The sequence below is a fragment of the Euprymna scolopes genome, chromosome 19 (assembly GCF_053919585.1).
Source record: "Euprymna scolopes isolate OS-2025 chromosome 19, ASM5391958v1, whole genome shotgun sequence".
NCBI lineage: Eukaryota > Metazoa > Mollusca > Cephalopoda > Sepiida > Sepiolidae > Euprymna > Euprymna scolopes.
In genome coordinates, this window is record NC_136500.1 from 15,761,035 (window position 1) to 15,786,720 (window position 25,686).

At 37.0% G+C, this 25,686-nt stretch overlaps 1 protein-coding gene across 1 annotated transcript in view; it reads right to left on the minus strand.

Moving 5' to 3' along the window:
* Positions 1-24,964, minus strand: part of LOC145303443 (peroxisomal membrane protein 4-like) — an 82,363-nt gene extending 57,399 nt beyond the window's left edge. Inside the window, exons 1-2 of the mRNA XM_080144773.1 lie at positions 24,812-24,964; positions 16,604-16,666 (exon numbers count right to left, since the gene is read on the minus strand). Coding sequence (XP_080000899.1) covers positions 16,604-16,666; positions 24,812-24,906 — 158 coding nt within the window. The 5' untranslated portion in view covers positions 24,907-24,964. The remainder of the gene's footprint in view (positions 1-16,603; positions 16,667-24,811) is intronic.
* Between the last annotated feature and the right edge of the window lie 722 nt (positions 24,965-25,686).

A 25,686-nucleotide genomic window follows, 5' to 3' on the forward strand; every position in this document is an offset into this window, starting at 1 on the left:
CCTTAACGAATCTTGCTTTCCCGACTGCTGGAAAACCGCTTCTATGGTACCAGTCTTCAAGAATTCTGGTGAAAGAACTGACTCATTAAATTATTGTCCCATTAGTCTCCTCCCGCTTTTTGCCAAAATATTTGAGTCCTTAATTATTCAAGCCCTAGTCCAACACCTAACAGCTGCTAAACTCCTGATCGACAAACAATATGGATTTAGGCAAGCCCGTTCAACAGCAGGTATCTTAACTGTAATCTCTGAATGTATATACCATTCTCTGGACAAAACAGGGGAGGGTACAGCGGTAGCCCTTGATATATCTAAGGCTTTCGACAGGGTATGGCACGATGGTCTTCTAAGGAAAATTAGATCATATAGTATCACTGGAAGAATACATAATGTAATTAAATCTCTTCCGGGAGTCTGCTTTCCCAACTGTACTGATATGCAGAAGTTCAAGTGTAATGTGAAAAATCCAAGTTGTCCTCGACGGTCATACATCTAAACAATATCATATAAATGCGGGAGTACCTCAGGAGTCTATCCTTGGACCTTTATTATTCCTGATATTCATAAATGACCTCCCTGATAAAATTGTTTTGGAGATGGGTATATTTGCTGATGACACCACTCTCTATAACAGGCATGAGGGGAAAACAAATGAACACATATCTAAGGAAATGACAGAAACACTAGAAGATGACCTCCAATCTGTAGTGGAATGGGGACAAAAATGCATAGTCACATTCAGTGCTGCCAAGACTAAGCTTGTTTCCTTCAATAACTACAAGAAACCTTCTCTGCCACCAATAGCAATAGCCAAGAACACATTACCTGAAAGTACTTTAAACTCCTCGACCTAACGTTTACAGGGAGCATGAACTGGAATAGATACATTGAGAGCATTGCCAAGGCTGCTGCAAAGAATGTGGGCTCTCTCTCTACTGTACTAGAAAATTACTTAAGCCTGAAAGTATCTTGTACCTCTATAAAGCCACCATTCACCCATGTATGGAGTATTGAAAATTAGATCATATGGAATCACTGGAAGAATTCATAATGTAATTAAATCCTTTATAAGTAAGAGAAAAATCCACGTTGTCCTCGACGGTCGTACATCTAAACAATATGACATAAATGCGGGAGTACCTCAGGGGTCTATCCTTGGACCTCTATTATTCCTGATATTCATAAATGACCTCCCTGATAAAATTGTTTCCGAGATGGGTATATTTGCTAATGATACCACTCTCTATAACAGATATGAGGGGAAAACAAATGAACATATATCCAAGGAAATGGCAGAAACACTAGAGGATGACCTCCAATCTGTAGTGGAATGGGGACAAAAATGGATGGTCACATTCAATGCTGTTAAAACTAAGCTTGTTTCCTTCAATAACTACAAGAAACCTTCTCTACCACCAATAGCAATAGCCAAGAACACATTACCTGAAAGTACTTCTTTCAAACTCCTCGGCCTAACGTTTACAGGGAATATGAACTGGAATAGATACATTGAGAGCATTGCCAAGGCTGCTGCAAGGAAGGTTGGCTCCCTCTACGTGCTAGAAAACTACTTATGCCTGACAGTATCCTGTACCTCTATAAGGCCACCATTCGCCCATGTATGTTGTCACATCTGGGCTGGTGCATCTGTTGCTTGTCTCTCACTCCTGGACAGGGTTCAAAAGAGAGTTGCCAATCTGATAGGTCCTGAACTATCGTCTAGGCTTCAACCTTTGTCCCATCGACTAAATGTTGCATCCCTCTGCCTGTTCTACAAATACTTTAATGGTGAATGCTCTGATGAACTACAAGCATTTGTACCTCCTCGACGTGATTACCCCCAACAAACCTGACAAACAACTAAGTCCCATCCCTTTACAGTAGAGATCCCTAGCTGTAAGAAAGCCTTTTACTTCAATAGTTTCTTCCCCAGAACTTAAAGACTTTGGAACTGCCTTCCGGGATTCTGCTTTCCCAACTGTACTGATATGCAGAAGTTCAAGTGTAATGTGAACAAACCTCTTGCTCTTCATATCCCTTCATAATGCTCCTGCAACTTATGTCCCCGATAGTAGCCCCCTACTTCAAAGTGGCACTGTGCTTTGTTTGGAGTGAAAATTGATGTTTAAAAAAGAAAAAACATAGAGCATCAGTGATAATGGATAACCCTGATGAATGGACCAGGATAAATTGAAGGACTTCAACCTCCTTCCATTTACTTCTACCGGCATCGCAGGATTGGCATAAAGGAGGTGAACCCATGAGCAAAACTGCAGGCCAAAACCAGCTGCTGATAAAACAACCTCCAAGTAATGGTCCACCCTATCGAAGGCTTTGGACTGGTTTAAATTGATCAGCAAAGCTTCAGTGTCAACTTTTTCGATGTCAAGCGCATCAAATGCAGATCATCCTGAATTGTCCTGCCTTTCACAGTACAAGTTTGCTCGGGACTAATTAGGCCAGCCAGGACAAGCTGCAGACGATTGGCAAGAACCTTAGCGAAAATCTAACTCCGCATTAAGCATTGTTAACGGACGATAATTAACTACCCCATCCCCACCATCTTTCTTTTTGTATAACAGCTTCAGGATACCCATGGTAAAGTGGTTGGGGATTGAGCAATTCTTCAACCATGAGTTAAATAAAACTGCCAGCAGGCGACATCCTCAAATACCCTTCGTAAGGCAGACCATCAATTTCCGGAGATGTGTTAAGGCCAACCTCCTTCAAGACCTCAATGACCTCATCCTACATTATACCACCTTCATACCTAGCCACTTCAGTCGCCAAAAGGTGAGGAAAGTCAGCCAAATAGGTGTCAAACTGTTCCAATGACAGATCGGGTTGCCTGGTAAAAAGTTCCTGAAAGTGAACCATACACGCCTCCCGGTCATGATTCATCCATCCAGCAATGTGACATGTGTGATGTGCCCATCGAACGCTTGTCGGAACTCCTCTGCACGCAATTCTGCGACCATGTTTGTTACTTTTTAGCCTATACTTAATTTCTAGAGCTTGATGTTCCTTTTCTGTCAAGCTGAGCCTTAATTATGTTTACATTAACACTATCCCACTTCTTCACCGCTCGATCTAAACTAAACTCTAGTATCGCTTTAGCTGCCCTAGATTCTTGGTTGAGTTGTCTGCTAAAGTTAGCAGAAATGGACCTTATGGCATCCTTAAGATTGGCCCACCACTCAGTCCAAATTACAGCCCCCATCAATTCCCACTGTAGAGTTAGTAGTAACTCGTGCCGGTAGCCCTGCACATCAAACCGGCAAACTTATGCTTAGGTCTATCTAAGTTTAGCCGAATGCAAACAAGTCAGTGGTCCAAGTTATGGAAACTTGGACAATCTAATACTCCTACATCGACTCACCTAACTAAGAACCAGTCGATATAACTCAAAAGTTGTACCGTGCCAGAGCCGCGGCCACCTATCCAAGTTCACACTACATCACGGGGCCTTTCATTTTGGAACTTGTCAATAAGATCAAACTTATCAAGAAACTCTTGAAAATATAAGGCATCCCAATCGCTGTTAGTGCCCCTAGATGAATCGGGATCCAGGACCGGGTTCTAATCTCCCGCCAAGATAACAGTTCAGGAAGTACTCATAAAATGCTCAATCTGACAAAGTAAAGCAGCAAGCTCATTATGGGTATTAGGCGCATAGACATCGATAAAATGAAAAGCCCTACCTTTTATGGTAATATCCAGAATGCACAGTCTTCCCTCCAAATCCATGAAGCACAGGGTCACACGATGCATCCAAAGACCTTTTCACTAGCCAAGAAACACCTCTCGAGCGAGAATTAAAGTATGCTGAGTAAGCGCTATAGCTCCTAGACAACACACTCAAATAGTCACCTGGAATGAGAGGAGTTTCTTGAACACAAAAAACATCCACTCCAAGGTGCTGTAGATCCAAGTTCAGTTGAAATTTGTGCAAGTCAGCCCTCAGCTCTCACACATTTATACTTGCAAGTTTGAGATCCATTATGGTGCCTCAGGGTTGGGATCCAGAAACAAACATTGCTGTCATCAGCATGCCGATGGCTCTCCCAAGCGAATAGGTGCCCATCTGTCTATCGATGAGCCCGTCACAGGAGATACCACTAACATACAAAGGATAGATTAGTTTGGCTATCCTATACAGGGAGGGGTGCATTTTTATGGGGACCCACCTGACACAACATTTCCTTAAATTTCTTATATCAGAGTCGTTGAATATAACTAGAGGAGGTGAAAGTTCTAAGGCTTTATTTGCCTCCTCTAGCATTACCCATAAGTCATTTATCTCTCGTCTCTTCTGGATGTTAATACCATTTCACATTCGGAAATTTGCAAGGGTCTTCGACTGGCATTCCAGCAACCTCCCTAAAATCGATTAATTTCATCAGGTCAGCGTTTTTAAAGTAAACCGCATTGTTATTGTTAATTTGCAGTTCGCTGACTGCACAAATGCCTTTACCAGGAAGATAAAGTGTGCTTTTCTTTTTGTTTTCTAGTGAGGAGCTCCGCGCTCTTTTCTGGGCTTTTCAGTATTACTAGAGGTCTGTGCCACTGGCAGGGACTTGGCAGAGGATGCATGCAGAGTATTTAAAGGAGTTACAGAAATATCCAGAAGAGTGAACAGGGCGGATTTTATTTTTTTGATAGGACTAAGCGAAATTAATTTGAGTAGCTTCAGAAGTATGAGAGCCGTGACAGGAGGGGGCATAACCCTTGTAGGTGAACGGGGTTTTGGTTTTATAGGAGACTGAGTGCAGTCTTTGGCTGTTGACGGTTTCGCTGGCGATTATGGAATTTGGGGAGGGGGGAGGGGGTAAGTTTGCTGGGGTATTCAGCAGTGTCCATTCTCAAAGCATCTAATTTCTTCTTGAAATTAACAACTTCGACATACTTGTCCCTCCCCAAGCCATTTGCTAACATGGCCTCCTCTCCCATTTGGTCTAAAGTAAGGCAGCCAGGGGTCTACTTCCTGGATACAATCTGCCAGGGCTTGTGATCAGGATACTCCAAGGTAGCGGTGTCTTGGGGGAGAGGGCGGGGTTCCCTCACGGACAAGGAAACTCTTAAGTGCTATCCTACTCTTGTCTTCAGGTTTGGTTGCAGTCTCCTTTGGGAGCACTCTATGGTGATGTGCCTTATCTTCCCAACATGCCCAACAAAGCGGCTGCCTGCCTGCAACGATGATGGGGAGTTCCTTGTCCTCCATATTCAAGTGATAAGGGATTTTAGTAAACCCTTCTTTATCAAGTAAAATATCAAATGTCCAAATGCCTTGGTCTTCCTTATTTGACACGGCCACTATTTCACCAAATTTAAGGAGGAATGCACCAAAGTACTCACCCTCCACATTGAAGACAGAGACTGTTGTTCTTCTTTTTCCCATGTATTCAGTGCATAAAACATACTCTGACATAATAATCTCTGTTTCGGAGATTTTCTCGCACTCGTCTTTCATTGAAAAAAGTATTATACCCTTTACATTTTATAATATGCTGGAGTCTATGCTCCTCTGTTGCTTGTAGACAATTTCATAAAAACAAGGCTTTTCTTTTTAATACTCGCCAGCTTTAGTAAGTCGACGAGTAATCCATTGTTAACCACAAGGTGCCTGTATTCTTTAGCCTTTTCAACAAATTCTGTAACATTAATCATTACTTTCGGGGGTATGTTCCATTCCGAATTAGTAGGGGTGGAAAGTGTAACTTCCGACCCTGTTTCATTAGTGTATATTGAAGGCGGCGTATGGCCTGCCACAGCCATATAGTCAAAGACCATTAAAAACGGTAATGATAATAAAAATAGTTTTAACAATAACAGTCAATATATAAATAGAAAAAAAAATGCATGAAAATAATAACAGTGACTTCAAAAGAAAGATTTACTTCTCAATAAATAATTCACTACATGGCCTGATCATTCTCCATGCAATGAGCTACATAAATGACGTGTTAACACAAAAAAATTATGTGTTGGAATGCTATAAGATTAAATTTTTATGAAGCAACTCTGGTTTCTCATTGGTTGATGACAGAACATGAATTAATTTGATTTGTCAGTTCCTATCAGCAGTGTTTATAAATAGGATCTCCTAACTTTCAGGAAGGATACGCCATCATATATCAAAAATATACATGTTTTACAAATTTAAAGAAGCAACATACACCATAATAACATAAAAAAAAACATTATATAAATTACAGTAAGTGTAATATTGGAAAGACACTCCAATCTTTATGATTAACTACAAATATCTCTGAAAAATATGGAGGTTGGCTGAAATATGATTTGTCTCCTAACAGAAAGGACCATGGATCTTAACAGGTTAATGTATATAAACATGGATACTTTTGTCAATTTTATTTCTTCTTAGAAGATATAAATTTGACAAATTAATATTAGATTTGGTCGTGTTTGGACGTTGTGTTTTATGGCATGTCACTTCTTTTCGCGTTATTTAATATTGAATCCAGTAATTTTGCCAAACGTTTTTGTTTTAAGTTCTTTATATATTCAATACATACGTGCAAAATGAATGGCTGACTGGGTAGGGGACATTGTCTTGAACGCTGGCTAATCATAATATTTTTTTTAATTTTCGATTACTTTTTAATTGTGTTTGGAAGATTATAGCTTAAAGATAATTTCTCAAAGTAAAAATAGCGTGTGAAATAAAAAATACATGGAATAATTTTAGCTCAAATCTGAAAAACCGTACATTGCACGCAAAAATTCATTATGACAAAGATTGTGTTTACATTTTTTTGGCAAGAGAAATATAAGTTTTCTGCAATTATTTCCAAGTGAAATATTAAGTTTTCAGATAATGAATTAATACAATAAATGTATAGAACTTTTGCTAAAAAGGTAATAATTATCCAAAAATGTGCCAGTGGTAGCAACAAGATTTGTTCATCATGTCAAAAAAATCATGGCAGCAAAATTCAAAGAAGTATGGAAGTGCATAAAAACAATTTATTTCAAGTGTTGAAAGGTCAATTAAATTCAATAAGTTACAATGATAATTTATTTATTATAAAAATTCAAACAATTATTAATAGAATTTAAACTTGAAAGACAAACTGCATAGATGTTAAATTCATTAATTATACAGACAATTCATTGAAAAAAAAAGTTAACACCATTATTTACTAATATTTATACAGAATTCAAAGTGGAAAATAATACAATTTATAATTATTGAAAATTGAAAAAATTACACAATTAAAAAATACAAACTTACATTTGAATTTATTGAAATGTTTACATGAAATTAAAAGTTGACTGACACAAACAGACGTACCTGAAAATGACACTGAGTAGTTGTAGAGAGGAGGTGGGTGGGCAAAACCGACTGGTTTTCTTTTCTTTTCACGACTGTGTATTTGTACTTACCAGCATGGAACGTTTGTATAATTTTTGCCATTTTTTGATTTTAATTATTTTTGTATGTTCCTGTTTTGCAATTTGATTTTTTTATTTTATTTTCCAAGATTATATGAAAATTATCTTACATTGATGATTATACATTCATACATGCAATGAAAATATTAGAATCGTACATATAAAGATTATATTAAAAATGTAACCATAAAAAATAAATACTTTTTACAATTATAACTTTTTGTGTGTGAAAATATTGAATAAACAATGCTTAATTCAATGATAATATCGGTAGTTTGAGAAATTAATGTTCCTGTAAAATTTAATTTTTTTTTAATTGCTATAAAAAATAAATCCCCATAAATTATGGTGATTTATTTTTATAAAAAAAGCAAAAATAAATTCAAGCATTTTTTTTTTTTTTACTGAAAACCATAAGTTTAGTAAAGATATTTTTTGTTTTAAAAAAATAATACATTTCCACTAGGATTTACATAAAAATAATAGGTTCATTATATTCTGTGATCATTATTTGATAAATACTGAAAATTTCAATAAAATTGACTTTTGGTGGATTTTTTAATTAAAAGGAGGGGTCAAAATGTTTATATATTTTGAGCATCGGCATTCATTTTGCACGTACCTAATATTCAAATAATTGTTCACAATGTTTGATTTGGTTGTTTTGTTTTACGACATATCATCCCTTTTTGGGTCATTTAATGCTGAATCCAATACTTTTGCAAAAGCACGGTACCTTCTCTGCTTAAGTAACAAGATTTCTAAACACTGGAAATATTTTTGATTCATAGAAATAATCTGGAAAACAAAGATTGTGCTGGATGGGAAATTAAAATACAAGGACTTTTTTTCTTTTTTTCTTTTTTAGGACCACTAGGACATATGGCCGAGTGGTCCTAGTCGTTGTATCAAAGTTTACAGTTACCCAAAGGTCCTGAACGAAGGCAGTGAAAAAGTAACATTCAAAACAGAGAATCAGCAACTATGTCCAAGAGCCTAGCTGGAGTCCGAACACGGTACCTCCGTAATAATAATAAAAGGTTGGGTTCGAGACTCCTAACAAACGGTTCCCCAGCTCGTTACAAAACACCTGATGAAAGCCGGAAGGCAAAACGGCCGAAACGTTGTGACGATAACAACCAAGATGAGGAAGTCAGTCCGACAATCTCAATCAAGGGGAGTAATTATTGAGAAATCTGTTACGACTAAAGAAAATAATTTTTAAAGAGTTATTTCCCTTAGACGAATAGACGTATAACAGATTTCTAAATAATTACTTCCCTTGTATGATTTTTAAATAATGTGTTAACCAAAACATTAAATATTTATCGGTTTCCTATATTAAATCATACGACATAATCACGTTGACACATCAGTTTCCGCAACGATTACCGAAGTTAAACAATTTTCAACCTAGTCAGTAGCCTTTTTCTTTTTCTTCTCTCGGTACCAAAGCCAACAGAGCCATTGTGAGATAACTGAGATATATTTCTGATCCTCTGCAGATATAGGCGGTTTACCGTCACAGTCGTTCGTTGTCATCTTCCTTTTATTGCTCATTGCTGGAGGCGCTCCTACTGGGAAATGCCAATTGGGTTGCATATGTATATTTTGCAAGCCAAAATGCTTTTCCTCTAGGGTACTGACTTTCCAAATCCCATTTACAAATTCTTGTGTCACAGTATCCTACCATGGGAGAGAAATAAGAAAGCAGAAAAGGTACCGTGCTTTTGCAAAATTATTGGATTCAGCATTAAATAAACCAAAAAGGGATGATATGTCATAAAACAAAACAACCAAGTCAAACATTGTGAATAATTATTTGAATATTAGATACGTGCAAAATGAATGCTCAAAATATATAACCAAAATCAAATTGACAGAGTCTAGGTCATACTCGTTATGGTTTTGTTCGCTATCGATCTTGTGCAGTTCTAGGAGGAACATTCTCCCAGGATTTACCTTCTTACCCTTTAAGAAAGGGGAGAGAGGTAGTTGATGGCATGCCTAGCAGGGAATGTTGACGGGAAATATCAACAGGGTTGCCTAGAACACTCTTGCTCTAGGGCGCTAGTGTTTCATATATTCTTGTTGTGGGAGAAAGATAAATAACATATCTCCTTGCAAAAACTAATGTTGTTAAAGCGGATTGTGAGCTGACAACCACAAAATAGATTTTGCTTTTTAATGGAAATTGCTCGAGACAAGACATGATGCCACTTGATGTAAGAAGCTAACAAGAACAAAAACTTAATATCACAAAGACAGACGTCTATTTTATTCTTTGTATCACCTGAAGTGAGGATTGAACCATCATCTACAGGAAATTGTCACTTAGAATTAATTATAGCCACTATGGGAGGTACTAAGAGTAAAATAAAAATTAATTGATACTTTTACCTTGTTATGGCTGACAGGATGAGAATAATCTACTGTTATAAAGAATTCAGCATAGATTTCCAAGTTTGAAAAGATGCATTTGAAACGAGTTGGAATTTACATTGGTTAAAACATTGTGAAAATAACAACCGTGATGAGAATTGTAGTCAGAATAATCCAAGTTATTAATCCTCATCTAAAAAATTCAGAAACATTCTGCTCCTTTGTCCATCCACTTTTGAAGCTGAGTCATTGGTTCAAAAAATTTTTAATGCCATTTTTAGGGGTTTTTTTATTCAAATATTTTAAATAACAAAAGAAAGAATTGTCATCACTCATTAAATGAGGCAATCCAAAATGTTTCCAGGAAAAAAAATTAAAAATTGGTTATTAGTGAATTATGAACTTTAAACATTGAAAAAAAAAAAATTTGAAAACATCATAATTTAAAAATCAGTGCTTTGTTTGACTTGCACTTATTTAGGAAAACAAAAATAAGGAAAAAATCTTTATGGTGTACATACTTGTCACAGTATAAAGATGTTATATTCCAAAAATCACAAAATATTGATCAAGTAGTTTTTTTATATTTAAGAAAATCAAATTTTACGATTTTTATCTATTAAGTATTTTTAGCAGCCATTTTGAGTCCTTGATACTGGAGAGGTTGTTAAAGGTGAGGTAACCAGAGATGAATTTAAAATTCAATCAAATATGGCGATTGGTTTCTCTTGCATCGAGAAAGTCATAAAATGTAATTTTCTTAAATAAAAGAATGTATTATCAAATTATGTGATTTTTGGAATATGCCATCTTCATTCCATGAAGAGTAAGCTGTGTCTGGCTGTGGTTCGAGGGCCAGCTGTAACTGGCCGTGGTTCGAGGGCTAGCGGTGTCTGGCCGTGGTTCGAGGGCTAGCTATGTCTGGTCATGTTTTGAAGGCTAGCAGTGTCTGACCATGTTTCAAGGTTAGTATGTGTCTGGTTGTGTAGTGAGGCCTATTTAAATCTGGCTATGTAGTGAGGCTTGGTAAAGTCTGGCAATGCAGTGAGGCCTAGTAAAGTTTGGTAGTGTAGTAATTAAGGCAAGTTAAATTTGGCAGTGTAGTGAGGGCTAAAAAGGTCTGGCAGTGTAGTGATGGCTAGCTGTGTCTGGCCATGTACCAAGGGCTAACTACGTCTGGCCATGTACCACTAGGCTAACTACGTCTGGCCATGTACCACTAGGCTAACTACGTCTGGCCATGTACCACTAGGCTAACTGCGTCTGGCCATGTACCACTAGGCTAACTGCGTCTGGTCGTGTACCACTGGGCTAACTGTGTCTGGCCGTGTACCACTGGGCTAACTGCGCCTGGCCGTGTACAAGGGGCTAACTGCGTTTGACCGTGTACAAGGGGCTAACTGCGTCTGACCGTGTATAAAGGACTAGCTGAGTCTGACCATGTGTAATGGGCTAGTTGCGTCTAACTGTGTATAATGGGCTAGCTGTTTCTGACCGTGTATAAAGGGCTAGCTGTGTCTGACCATGAATAAAGGGCTAACTGTGTCTGGTCAAGCATAAAAGGCTAGTTGTATCTAGCCATGTGTAAATGCAATTCTATGGTTGATCCACTAACTTCTAGGAAGTACAAAAAAAAACAAAAGATATATAACAAAAGAAAAGGCAGTTAATTTAATAAATAAAAAAAGTATTTATCAATAGATAATAGATAATTTCTTCCTCAAAGCAGATAAAAGAGAGCCAATGTAGTGTTTAAATTAGAGTGTGATGAATGCCAGCAACTAAAAGGACAGAACAATGGATAGAAATATAGTTGGATTTGGTTTGTGGGTACTTTAAAATTGACAATGAGTTTTATGATGCTGATTATTGGCAGGGACTTTACAACATTTAATGATAGTAGTGAGTTAAGTAGCAGATGTTTACACCTTGGCATCCAAAATTAAATGACTAAACTCGTTTGTGTGCAGATCATTTTTGATTCAGACTTCTTCGATATATCAATTAATGAATCCACCTTGTTTTTACAAGAACTCTAAAATTATTCAAGAACATTCTACATTGCTCTAAACTTCCATTTTAAAAATATTTCTTTTGTGAATGTATGCATTTTGAATTCATTACTTTGTTTTTGTTTATCATATAACATATTTCTCATTTTTCTCACATAAATACAAAAAAAACTTTTTTTTTTTTAAATATTTCTCCAAAATCGGCTCATTCCTAAAAAAAAATCTCTAAAACGGAAACCCTAAAGGGCTAGCTGTGTCTGGTTGTGAATGGAGGGCTGTGTCTAGCCGTGTACAGAGGGCTAACTGTGTCTGGTGATATCAAAAAATTTTACAGATTAAATTATTTTTTTAAATATGATTTTTTTTTACGTATTTTATTTTAAGCCATTGCATTTCTGATTTCAATAAATATTCAATTAATCTACATATAAATTTATCTGGTCAGATTTTAAAAGTTAGACCTAAATAGCATTTAAGCTAACATATCAAACTTTGATTCTGATCAGCCAATTTCCATTTGTTACTGTTGTATCAATTTATTTAATCTACATATACAGGGTGGGCCATAAGTCACGCACCAAAGAATTAAGTGATATGAAACTATAAAATCTGCGGGGCAAAATATATTTTCTTTTCTTTGGGTATAACAACATCTTCTTTTATGATTGTATCAGCGTGTATAACGTGTTTTTCAGTTTATTGGTTAAGTCTGGTTTTAATAAATAACGTTTATTACTGTCAGAATTATTTCAAATCCTTTTGTGCGCGACTTATGGCCCACCCTGTATAAAAGGCAAACGAGCGCGTGCGTTTTTGTATGTCCAAGAAAGGCTTTTCTTTCGGTGGGGGGGGGGGGTCGAGAGGGTTACTATTTTTTACAACTTATGTACTCCCTAGATCATAATATCTATGATTTGCGAATGGATGTCGTACTACATTTATTTTTATTGACTTAAAAAATTCATACTATTCCGTCCTAAGCAAAGCCGTCAGTGGCCTTTCATGCCGGGACATCTTGAAAGCAATTAGTTTTGATCCATGTGGGGAAAACCCTTCATATCAGACAATTGCTATTCATTTGAGAGTTCCCCCTTTTTCAGGGGAGCTTAGTTTCCCCAGCACTGGAAACAGTGGAAAGCTGAACTGGCCTTCAGCCAACGTTCATTTCAGCACCTGCATATTCACATTCACTTAGCAAGTCAACTTTTTGATTGACATCACTAAATTTAAACGCTTTTCACTTCCTATGGCCTCGTAGTGTAGCAGTAAGATGTCACGTCTTCTTTCACTTTCTTTTCCCCCTTCACATCATGGGTTCGAGCCTGCCTGCCTACTAACACTTTTTTTATTTCAAACACCCAGGGAACGCTGGGCATGCGCGTTTGTGTATGTCTGCGGAAGGCTTTTTCGTCAGGCTTCTTGATAAGATTACATTTATGGAGAACTTTCCTTATACCTCTTAGATCGTAATATCTCTGATTTGTAGAAAGACATCGTCTATCTTTATTTTGATCAACTTCTAAAAAATTCCCTCATTTCAAGTGTTTGTTTATCTTTTTCGTATAAAAAGCGAAACTAGTCAACCACCTCAGCAGGAATAACCTTCTTAGTGGCAAACAATATGGTTTCCGCTCTGCAAGATCTACTGCAGATGTGCTGACAATTATATCCCACAGGATTAGTGAATCTCTTGACAAAGGCTTCCTTTCTAGGGCAATTGCTCTTGACATATCAAAGGCCTTCGACAAGGTATGGCATAAGGGTCTACTTCACAAGATTTCCAGCTACGGTATAACTGGAAATGTTTTCTCAATCATTAAATCATTTCTCTCCGATAGGCTCATAAGAGTAGTGGTAGATGGACAAAAATCGGAGGCCTGCAATATAAATGCTGGAGTCCCTCACGGGTCAATCCTGGGCCCAACTCTCTTCCTGATTTACATCAATGACCTCCCTAAACACATACTTAAATCATTCGTTGACATCTATGCTGATGACACGACCATCTACGGCAACACATCAAAGGCTGTAAATGACAAAGTTCTCTCTGATTCTCTCTCCTCTGACCTCGAGCGCGTGGTTCAGTGGGGGAAGATGTGGCTGGTTATCTTTAATGCATCCAAAACCAAACTCTTATCCTTACATCATCAACGCTCTGATCCCCAGCTGGCATCAATTGTGATGGATGGCTCTCGTCTGGGTGAGGCGCCGTGTTTTGACAAGCTTCTGGGTTTGACCTTTACTCCTGATCTGAAATGGAACACGTACATCAAGTCTGTTGCCAAGGTTGCTGGAAAGATGGTGGGATCCTTCTACCGCTCCAGAAGATATCTCACTACTGATGCAATTCTCTATCTATATAAAAGCCAAGTACGTCCAAGGATGGAATACTGTTGCCATATCTGGGCAGGAGCTGCTAAAAACAGCCTATCCTGTCTTGACAGAGTACAAAATAGATTTCGTGGCTTAGTGGGGGATGCCCTTTTCTCTACCCTGCAACCTCTCTCCCACAGAAGAGACGTTGCGAGCCTGTCCTTGTTTTATCGTTATTTCAATGGCAGATGCTCGTCTGAACTCCAATCTCTGGTCCCCCCTCGCCAATCTTTCACGAAAAACACTAGTCTAGCTGAATCCACTGTGAAAAATTTCCCCCACTCTATATCTGTACCTAAATCAAAACGCGGATTCCATGAACAAAGCTTCTTTCTTAGAACTGCACGCCTGTGGAACTCTGTTCCGTCTGCCTGCTTCCCTCCGGACTACAACTTGGATGTCTTCAAGTCCAATGTTAACAAATTCCTAATGAACCGCCCCCTTAAGTAAACACTTCAGCAAATCTCCTCACTAACGTAATGTACTTGCAATAACCATTATCCCTGAGTGGCTTCCAGGCCTTGATAAGTGGTGATCACTGTGTAAAAAAAAAAAAAATGCAAAAACGCAAATGCCTGGCCTTCCAGGCCGGGATGTCTTGAAGGAAATCAGCTTTGATCAATGTGGGGTAAACCCTTCGTATCAGACAATTATTATTCATTTGGACACTGCCAGAGTTCCCCTTTTTTTTAGAGGGAGGGGGGGGGGCTGGTTTTCCCCAACATCATGGAGAAACAAAACGGCAGAAAGCTGAAAGCTTAACTGGCCTAGAGCCAGACTTAAGCGCATGATTTCATTTTACTATCTGCTATGGTGTAATGGTTGACATTGCTAAATTTGAATCCTTTACACTTTCGCTCGTGTCATGGCATAGCAATAAGATGTCAGGTTTTCTTTCACTTTCTTTTCCTCCAGTACAGGTTCGAGCCTGCTTGCCTACTACTACTTTTTTTTTTTACACCTCCAAACACCTGGGCAATGCCGGGCACCCCGCTAGTCTAATATATAAAAAAGTCACCCAGTTTCTAAAAGTTGGACCTAAAGAGCATTTAAGCTGGCATATCAAACTTTGATTCAGACTAGCCTAATGAATTCTGTTATTGTCGCTGTAGTAATGAATTTCATTCGCTTATTTTTTTTTTAATTATATTGTCCTGCCTAGACAATTGATAATTTGGAAATATTTTTCAATTATGACTTAATAATTAAAATCAGCAAAATCATGTTTTAATTGAAGGATGTACAAAGAGTTGTCTCTTTAAAAATAAAAACCTTTATTTCTTTTTCTGCATAAGTTTAAAAACTGATGCGTTTTTAAAACAAGCTCAAAATTTCAGATTTACTTTGATGTTTCTCAGAGACAGGCAGAGTAATATAAAAGTACAATAAACATATATGATAAACATTATAATAAACGTATAAGTTAAAGAAAGCACCAGGCAATGCTAGGTAGATACACAATAGTAAATAAAAACAAGGTGCAAGTCATATAGAAAAGCAAGAAACACATGGATACACAAGTAGTAGTCAAAAAAGTAAATAAATAAAAGTGTGAATTGTTTTCTTAGATGTTGATACAGTTCTAATATACTACTGCAGTATTCTACATTCCCTCTTTTCTACGTGAACTGCTTCTCTGTGATTTCACCTAGATAGAATATGGATGCTAAGAAAAAAATTAACTTATATGATGTACTTACTTTTGAGGGAAAATAAATACAAGTCACAAAAAATTTATGGAAATTCATGTAGTAGTTTTGTTTTTAGAAAATAAATATTGCTTCTAAAATCAACATTATTATGAGAGTCAAGAGATATGGAAGTCAAATGTAAGAGAAAGGAATTATCTTCCTTGAATATTAAAATTACACTGTGATATTCAGCATATGGCTAAAAGTTGAATTTATTTTCTAAAATAAGTAACTACTGGATAAATTTCTGGGGTTTTTTTTTTGGTTTTTTTTTTGGTGACTGGCATTTATTTTCCATCAAATCAAAAGTAAGTACATAATACAGGTTTGTTGCTATTTTTTGTTTACAGCCATATTAATTTGATTTAGATGGAACTATGAAGCACAAACATTTATAATAATAATAATAATGGTTTCATGAACAAATTCACTCTTCATTGTAATCATGTACTGAGAGGAATTAGGAGCAACTCAAATTTTTTTGGTACTTGTAAACATTAGGTATTTGGAGCAGCACCTTCACTCCAGAGATGAAATGGAAAAACTTGCATCAAATTCGTTCATAGGGCGCCACAGGAAAATGGTATCTAAGGCGACATGTTCTGAATAGCAAAAACAAGGTTCAAAAAGTGTTTGATAAATTTTTAACACAGATTTAAAAACAGAAAAAATAAGCTTAAAAATAAGCTAAAAAAACAAATTGAAAATGTAAGACATTTCAAGACTTACGTTCCACTTTTGAAGAGAAAAGTCATGACTAAACTATGTGGAAATCGAACTTTACAGCCATATCTGGAAAAAAAATATTTGGAAACAGTCAGTAAAATCATTAAAAAAAAGTTTAGATATATAAAATATCTAGACACAGTTCAGCAAACACGTTTGTCGAAATCCAACGCAAACCAACAAGGTGACGAGCAACAATAAGAGTGTACAGTAGTCAATTGGACAATATTGTAATCGCTAGTAATGGAAATTTGGTAAATTTGTTAACTTACATGGAATGGCTCATCAGGAACTTGTTTACGTTGGACTTGAAGACAACCGTATTGTAGTCAACTGGAAAGCAGGAAAACAGAAGACAGTTCTACAGGAATGCAGTTCTAAGAAAGAAGCTTTGCTCATGGAATCTACGTTTAGGTTAGGCAAAGAAAAGTGGGGGGGGGATTATTGATAGTGTTTTCAGCTAGACGAGTGTTTTTGTGAAAGTTTGGCGAGGGGGGGGCCATAGATTAAAGCTCTGTCGAGCACTTGCCATGAAAATAACAATAAAGCAGAGACAAACTCGCAACATCTCTTTTGTGAGAAAGAGGTTGCAGGGAACAGAAAAGAACATCCCCTACGAGGCTACAAAGTCTATTTTGAACTCTATCAAGGCAGAATAAGTCCTTTCTAGCAGCTCCTGCCCAGATGTGGCAACAGTATTCCATCCTTGGACGTACCTGGCTCTTATATAGATAGATCAGCAGTGAGATATCTACTGAATCAATAGAAGGATCCTACCATTTTTCCAGCGGCCTTAGCAACAGATTTGATGTATGTGTTCCATTTCAGATCAGGAGTAAAAGTCAATCCCAGAAGTTTGTCAAAACATGAGACCTCCCCAAGAGGAGAGTCATTTATTTCAATTGATGCCAGATGGAGATCAGACCGTTGATGATGTAAAGATAAAAGCTTAGTTTTAAATGTATTAAAAGTAACCAGACACCTCTTTCCCCATTGTACCACGTGTTCAAGATCAGAGAAGAGAGAATCAGAGAGAACTTGGTTGTTTACGGTCTTAGATATGCTATCATAGATAGTAGTGTCATCAGCATAAATGTCTACGAATGATGCAAGGATGTGATTTGGAAGATCATTAATGTAGATCAGGAAGAGAGTTGGGCCCAGGATGGACGCCTGAGAGACTCCAGCATTAATACTGTGAGCTTCTGATTTCTGCCCATCAACCACTACTCTTATGAACCTATCAGAGAAAAATGATTTAATAATTTAGAAGACATTTCCAGCTATATCGTAGCTGGAGATCTTGTGACGTAAACCTTTATGCCATACCCTATCAAAGACCTTTAATATGTCAAGAGCAATTGCCCTAGAAAGGTAGCCTCCATTAAGAGATTCGCTAATCCTATGAAATATAACTGTAATCACATCTGCTGTAGATATAGCAGAATGGAAACCATATTGCATGTTACTAAGAAGGTTATTTTTGCTGAGATGGTTGATTACTTCTCTATTTAACTCAGATTCCAGCAACTTACTCATGACGCACAGGAGACTTATGGGCCTGTACTGAGAGGGAGATGACCGATCACTTTAATTCTTAAATACAGGGCATACTGATGAGGTTTTCCAGGGTGTTGGGAGGCAATTCTCCTTAAGGCAACAAATAATTAATTAAATAAAACCAATATATAATTACAATAAATAATAGACTCGATCACGATCAAAAGTGCTTGAAAAGAAATGTCCGAGACAAGATCCTGTGGTTCTACAATACATAATTTATTCACAGACATCAAAAGAATTGTTTGTTAAGTTGAGAAAATAACCAGAAAAGATTTTTAAAAAAAAAAAAAAGAAAAAGAAAACTCTTTCGTATTTAATCAAACATGCTTGGATAACGACTTGCTGCCTAAATATACATATGTGTGTATACATTATACAGCATAATCACGTTGACACATCAATCCTCATCAGATCACCAAAGTTAAGCAACATTGAGTCTGGCTAGTACCAGATTGGTGACCATTTAGGAATTCTAGGCACTGTATGTGCTCTTCGCTTATCTCAGCATTAATGCCAATCATCCTGAGCCTCTACATATATATATATATATATATATGAGAGGAATAAAACAACAAAATTACAAATGAATAACATCAAGCAATAATTTATCATAGACCGTTTAAAAAATAGTTATGCAAATTAGAATTATAAACTCTTATGCTGACAATATACCCATCAAAATTCATTCTTTTTTAATTAAATAATTTAAATTACTTTTCACTTGAATCTTCAGGAAAATATCACTTTCGCAATTAAATTTTTCCAAGTACTCTAACCACCGTGATCCAAGATGAAGGTTCAATCCTCAGTGTTGGTGACCGAAAAATATAATTGTGAATTACATAGGATCTCTATCCCGTCATGGCTGATAGAACTACAGCATGCTACCGTGTGAAGTAAATAAAGAGTTTCATTTGTAATTCCACTTTCTGGTTTCTGACATCCGGTTGTGCATGCGCGCATAAACATTAACCCATAACAACGTAAACAAATAAACACAAATTGCTTCTTTTGCAGATTTTGACCTTCGCACTGAAATATTAACGTTATTATTTCAAAATTATTATTTAACACGAGTAGGGTGAGGATGTTTTGCAACTATTCTGTATTACAAGTATACTGTCACAATTTTCTTACAAATAAATCAACTTTGACCCATTGACAACGTATTGTTTTATTGTGTACGTTTTCAGCATCCCAATTGTTTTGTTTTTTTTCACGTTTAAATTATCTAAATAATTGTTAATACTTTCTGCATTTTTTAACATCGTTCATTTCTGTATTATTTTTAAGTTATTTTAACGCAATTTTCTTACAAATAAATCTACTTTAACCTTTGACAACCATAAGAGCATTTTACAATGTATTGTTTTACTGTGTACATTTTCAGCGTCCCAAGTGTTTTTTTTTCGCGTTTAAATCAAACGATATATCTAAATTTGAATAATGCAGATTTTTTTTTTTTTTTTTTTTATTATTCAATTTTCACCCCAAACAAGGCACAGTGCCACTTTTAAGCAGGGGGCTACTATTAGGGACTTAATTAGCGGGGTATTATGAAGGGCGATGAGTAGAAAAATGTTTGTTAACATTACACTTGAACTTCTGCATATCATTGCAGTTGGGAAAGCAGAATCCCGGAAGGGAGTTCCAAAGACCCGCAGTTCTGGGGAATATGGCAAACCACTTATAATTCAATGGTTGTAAGTTTGTTTTTTTTTCAAAAATAAAAAATTATAAACAGAACGACTCATAGAAATCTATTTATATTCTTTTTTCATTTTTAATATAATTTCATAGAAATGTTTCTGTTATGTCACAAAAACTATTTTCTTTACGTCACAAGTGTCACGCTCATACATTAATTCCATAGCTAATATAACATACTGACCCAACGGGTCACGGGTAGTCTAGTTTAATATTAAATTCTCTACTAGCCTGTATACCTTTAATGTATGGAAACTTAGATATTTTATTTTAAAATTTTATTTCGAGATTCGTGAGTATTACGACACATGTAAACCAAAAATGGATGTCAAAATTATGGCTTAAGTTTGGTTCATGCTGAAAAAGACAGTAAAAAACAAACAAAAAATACTTACCCTACTACTAACCCTAAGTCCTAGTAGCAATCTCTCACTATTACCCTCCCCCACCTCCTGCCTCACCAGAAAAAAATTTGTAAAAACACTTAATTTGTTAGTTAAGCAAAAACCTTGGCTGGCATATCGTTTTTGGCTTCACTGACTGACTGAGGACAGAAGATACGAAATGTAGTATCAGAACAGATACTACACTTTGCAAAATTTAATTTTATCCAAAAAGATTTATAATATAAATAAATCTAAAATCAAATTAGGCACAGGGCCATTCAAAAGTGTAGGGGGGGGGCTATCGTCATCCTTATCACTGTATCTAATATTTGTTAATCATTTTCCTAACTACAATCTTCAACCACCATAATATCACATTCATTCCAGGAGCCATCCTACTTCCCAAATCCATTTTTTTATTTACCTTCTGACGGGGAGGTTAGATAAAAAAGCTAGGTGAGGTTTCGAATAGTGTACACTGGCTTACAGAATATACTTGAACAGCTTGGACGATTAGTAATGCACTTCTAGTAATAATAAGACCTCTTCTAAAAGAGAGAAGGTAAAACCTCAGAAGCATGAACTTCCTAGAACTGATGGACAAATATAAACCTCAACCTCAGCTGACAATTGACACCAAGGGTCTCGATCGGACACAAACTTCTCAGTACATCTGCCACCAAATATCGCTACCCGTGTCGAGTAGGCAATTCACTGACAATGTCCTTGTTCCACAAGAGAAGGTAACTGATAGAATGGGAGGCAATGTGCAGGAATACCCGGTTGAAGTTGTATTGTTCACATCCACATGAAAAGACGGAGTAACAGCGTTCCCCCTAACAAACTTTTCAGGCGTATTCTGTCTTACTGTTGACATAAATGCGGTAGAGGCACTGCCCTTAATCTGCAACCTCTTTATTGCTTCTCCAGTTAGTCTCAGTATGGAGGACAACGGTAGCACCCGTCTACTCGTTAGCGCTATTATCTCCCCTTTCAACTCGAGAGGAAATTTCCTAAAGAGAATCTTAGCCATCAGTCTGACTCTGCCAGAATCGTCTGCAGAAAAGTCACAGGAGAAGAAGTTCCCCAGCTCCTTCAACAGCGATGCCATCCTGGAAATGAAGTTCCCCAACTCGAAAAGGGATACACCCTTCTTCGGAGCACAGTCAAGAATATCTTGGAATATTTGGTAAAAGATTTCATCCAAGTCCAAATACTCCCTCTTCAATATAGCCATGGCACGCTGGTAATTGGTGTCGGTGCAACTCAGGTGATTTATCAGCCTCAAGGCTCTGTCTGAGAGGGAACACTTCAAGAAGTTCAACCTTTCTGCATCATTGGTCATGCTGATCACGCAATTCTCAAACCTAGTTAAAAAGTTTATGAAACTCATGCGGTCGAACTCCATTCCCTGTCCGCTAAATATAGGCCCCGTGATTTGTATCATCCTGTTACCAGACTCATCATTTTGGATTGTCATGAAAGGTGTTGCCACCTTGGAACTGGGTCAACCCTAGCGGAATTGAGGCGAAGCGGTTATTGGGTTCCGCAAGGTAGACAAGCTATGAATAAGGTACTGGCTGTTTGTGCCAGATGTGAACGTTACAATTCAACACCAGTGACGCCGAATGCTGTTGCTGCCCTGCTGTTGCACTGTACTGATTTCAGAGTCCCTTAACACACTGGGATTGATTTTACTGGCCATCTTTGGGTGAGCGATGGGAAACGAGATACAAAAATGTACTTGCTCCTATTCACCTGCATGAATATCAGAGCAATACACATTGAAGTAGTTCCCGACCTGGTTCAATTTACTAACCGATATGGCGTTCTCGAAACCCTTTATAATGACAACACGAAAACGTTTATAGGAAGTGGAAAGATTTTCGACCGTCTCTCTCTTTTTAAGGACTATCAAAGGAAATACGGTCCTTGTAAGCTAAGACTCAAAACCATTCCCCCTGTTCTTTCATTGGAGGAACATAAGACCATGAAGAACTGTCTGTTTAAGATTCTTGGCAAGGGTAAATTAGCTTTACCATTCTGACAGTGTTATCTGATATTCAGAGGTCTGTTAATAACCGTACCACATATCTTACAGGTGTCAGCTGACAAAAATGCTACTCCAATTACACCCAATATGTTCCTTTAGCCCAATTAGAACCCCGGGCTATTGATACAACTGGATAGAGAAGATAGGACTACCTTGGTGCCACCCAGCAGAGAGAGGCTAATTCAAACCTTGGAACTTAGGGACCAATGTTTGACAGAGTTCCACAGACTATCGTATGAGAAATACCTGCTAGAGCTGAGAAGGAAAATTCCTGGATGATCCCGACTCTGTACAAGAAACTGCCTCCAGCAAGATGATGTAGTTCTGATTAAGAGTCCCTTGAAACCCAGACCGTTTGGGGTCTTAGGAACCATTACTGAACTGATTCCAGGCCATGGTGTTGTTAGAGCAGCAGTCAGCACGTGTTCAAAAAGGGGAAGGCGTGGAGGAAGTACATTCCCTGAAACATCTGTACCCCTTGGAGCTTTCTAGGACTTCCTGATGGACCTCCTGTTGCGGAGGGAGGGGAGACATTGGGTTCACCCCATATTGTTGAGTAGCAGGTCTGCTGTGTCCCCTGTGCAACTCTCCACAGCAAAATCAGAATATGATCGGCTGTGACTCATGCAATGATTGGTACCATTTCTGATGTGTCTGTATCGACTCAGAACTCCCAGCAAACAAAAGTGGTATTGTTCAGAATGCGCGCCCTGGAAAAAAATGGCAGGGTAGACTCAGTCCGCTGCCTGCTTAATTGATATCTGGACTGGTGGACTACAACTAACATGATATTGTACTAACAGTTTTTTTTTTTATCAAATAGTATGGTTTTTTTTTGGGGGGGGGGGACTCTTTCTTCTACTTTCTTCTTTTTTTTTTTTTCGTTTTTGTTGAGAGTGTGTGAGAAAATAAATAGGATTGCATATGTGGTGGCGCTGGCCTCAAGGGCTGAATTCCAATCTGAGTGTTTAAGAGAAAGAGTCTTATATAGACTTGGAGGAGTAGTGGAAGGCACGAATCTTTTGTTATAAAAAAGGAACGTATCTCTGACTAGTGGCCAGTTGTGTTCATGAAGTACTGGCAGACGGTTGGCACAATCTTTGTTACTCGTTGCTCTTTGTGACCTTACTTTGTTACTCGATCCCAGTAGGAGGGCATCTTTTGCAACCCTTCGGAACTTACACAATCACTTGGTAATCTCCTTTACCCTCAGAATAATCCCCCCCCCCAGTCGCTTCTTTTGCTAGAAAGACGAGGATCGTATTAATATTATTTGGTAATGTCACTAAATCTATCAATTGATTGCGAGAAAAAAAAATCTGTGTAGGTATTAAAAATGTTTTTGGGTTCATTTTTTTGTTGTTAAATATTATTACATGAGGGTCATTTCTAGTTACTATTTATTTTAAGCATCTAAACACGAGAAATAGATGATTTAAATATTCGTTTAAATTAGGTTACGACAACAGCCAAAAGATAACTAACTACACAAAATTAAACTCTGGTTCCTGAAACAAACCAAAAAGTAACCAATTACAGATTATTTGATAAATTTTTTACTTACATTCCATCTTAACAATCACCTTTGAAATTACGACATTTAACGGTTTTCAGGTATGCTGAAAACGAATATGGCATTTAAATTTGCTGCAAACAAGAAGTTTCCCGGATATTAAGCAATGTAATTCTTTTTTATCACTGGGGCTATTTTTATACACACAAGTGCATATATTTCCAAAATATGCGCGCGCAAAAATGGCCACCAGTGATAACATAAGGAATTGCATTGCTTAATATCCGGGAAACTACTTGTTTACGGCAAACTTAAATGCCATATTCGGTTTTAGGTACCCCGAAAACCTAGAAAAGTCGTAATTTTAAAGATGATTGTTGAACTAAAAATTTATCAAATAATGCAACAATATATATAATAATCTCGGTAATATTTTTTCAGGAACTCGAGTTTAATTTTGGATGGTTACCTTAGAGTTGTCCTAACTAGTTACCGAATTTTGTCGAGTCAATCTTGGCAGTCATTGAGGGCTCATTTAAAAAGCACCAATTAAACCACTGAAAATCAAGTTCCGATTATCTTTGTTTACTTTCTTTGTCAGCTGTTCGTTCTGCTACCCGATGAATGTGGATGTCCTAGTAAAGTCCATTCTGATTAATGTTTACCAATTTTAAAGTAAGCAAATGAACTTTGCTGTTTTTTTTGGGGGGGGTCAGAATAACAGTATAATTTTAATCTGGTAAACACGAACAAGAAAAGAATTTTCCGCGGCATTTATCGAAAAGCAGAACGAAAGCTGACAAATAAGGTAAACAACTCCAGTTAAAATTGTACGCATTATAGCAATCACACAATTTTTTAATTTAAAAAAAAAACATATAAAACTTTAATTAAACTTGGAAATACGATTAAAAAAATAGCGTGGATCAGTAAGTGCATTAGCAACTTAAAGTTTATCCAATAAAAAAAATAGTCATAAAACAACTTACACCACACCATTTCTGAAACCCTTAATTAGGGCGAGAATTGGTTTATATTTTTCATTGGTAAGAATTGAATTGATTAAAGCGAGTGTAGATGCCATGTTTTATTCGTCTGACACCGGTCAATGAAGAAACCGGTGTTTAACCTAAATGCGTCTGTAGCATATTTGGTCCGTCAGTCAAAATATTTTAGATACTTACAGTTTAATCAAGACAATACAAATGAAAATATTGAAAAAAAAAAAAAGCAAAAAAAAAAAAACAGTTTATTTACACACCTGTTATGGAATAAAGTTCTCCGAAAAAAATTTCACTTAATTTGATCAAGTAGTTTTTTTTTCTTTTTTTTTTCTTTTTTTACAGAGGAAATTAATAAGATCGATTGGATCCCGCTATCTTGTTTATTTCGCCCCCCACCCTCTCGTGCGCGAAATAAACAAGATAGCCGGATCCAATCGATCTTATTAATTTAAAGAGATAATTCCATCAGTACTTCAAGTTTGGCAAAATTTGATGAGATTATTTTGAAACCTGGGCAGAAAATACTTACATAGTTTTTTTTTTGTTGTTTTTTTTTTCACATATTTTACAGAGTTTCTCTGTCTTTTTAAATACCTTTTTCATTTTGTCATTTGTTAATCACTTTTTTGTTTAAAGGCACTCCTCTCCTCGGGCGCGAAATAAACAAGAGGGCGGGATATGATCGAATCATTAAAATTTGATTTTCCTCTGTAAAAAAATAAAATAAATGTCGTTGCAAAGAAAAAAAAGAGCACCTAAAACTTCAGCTCACTGCAGCAGTGCACTGCAGCAGCGTCATCTGTCAGTACTTTCTGTAGACTCGTTTTCACGTCTGTCCCATCTGCTCCAGTGGCCTGTTT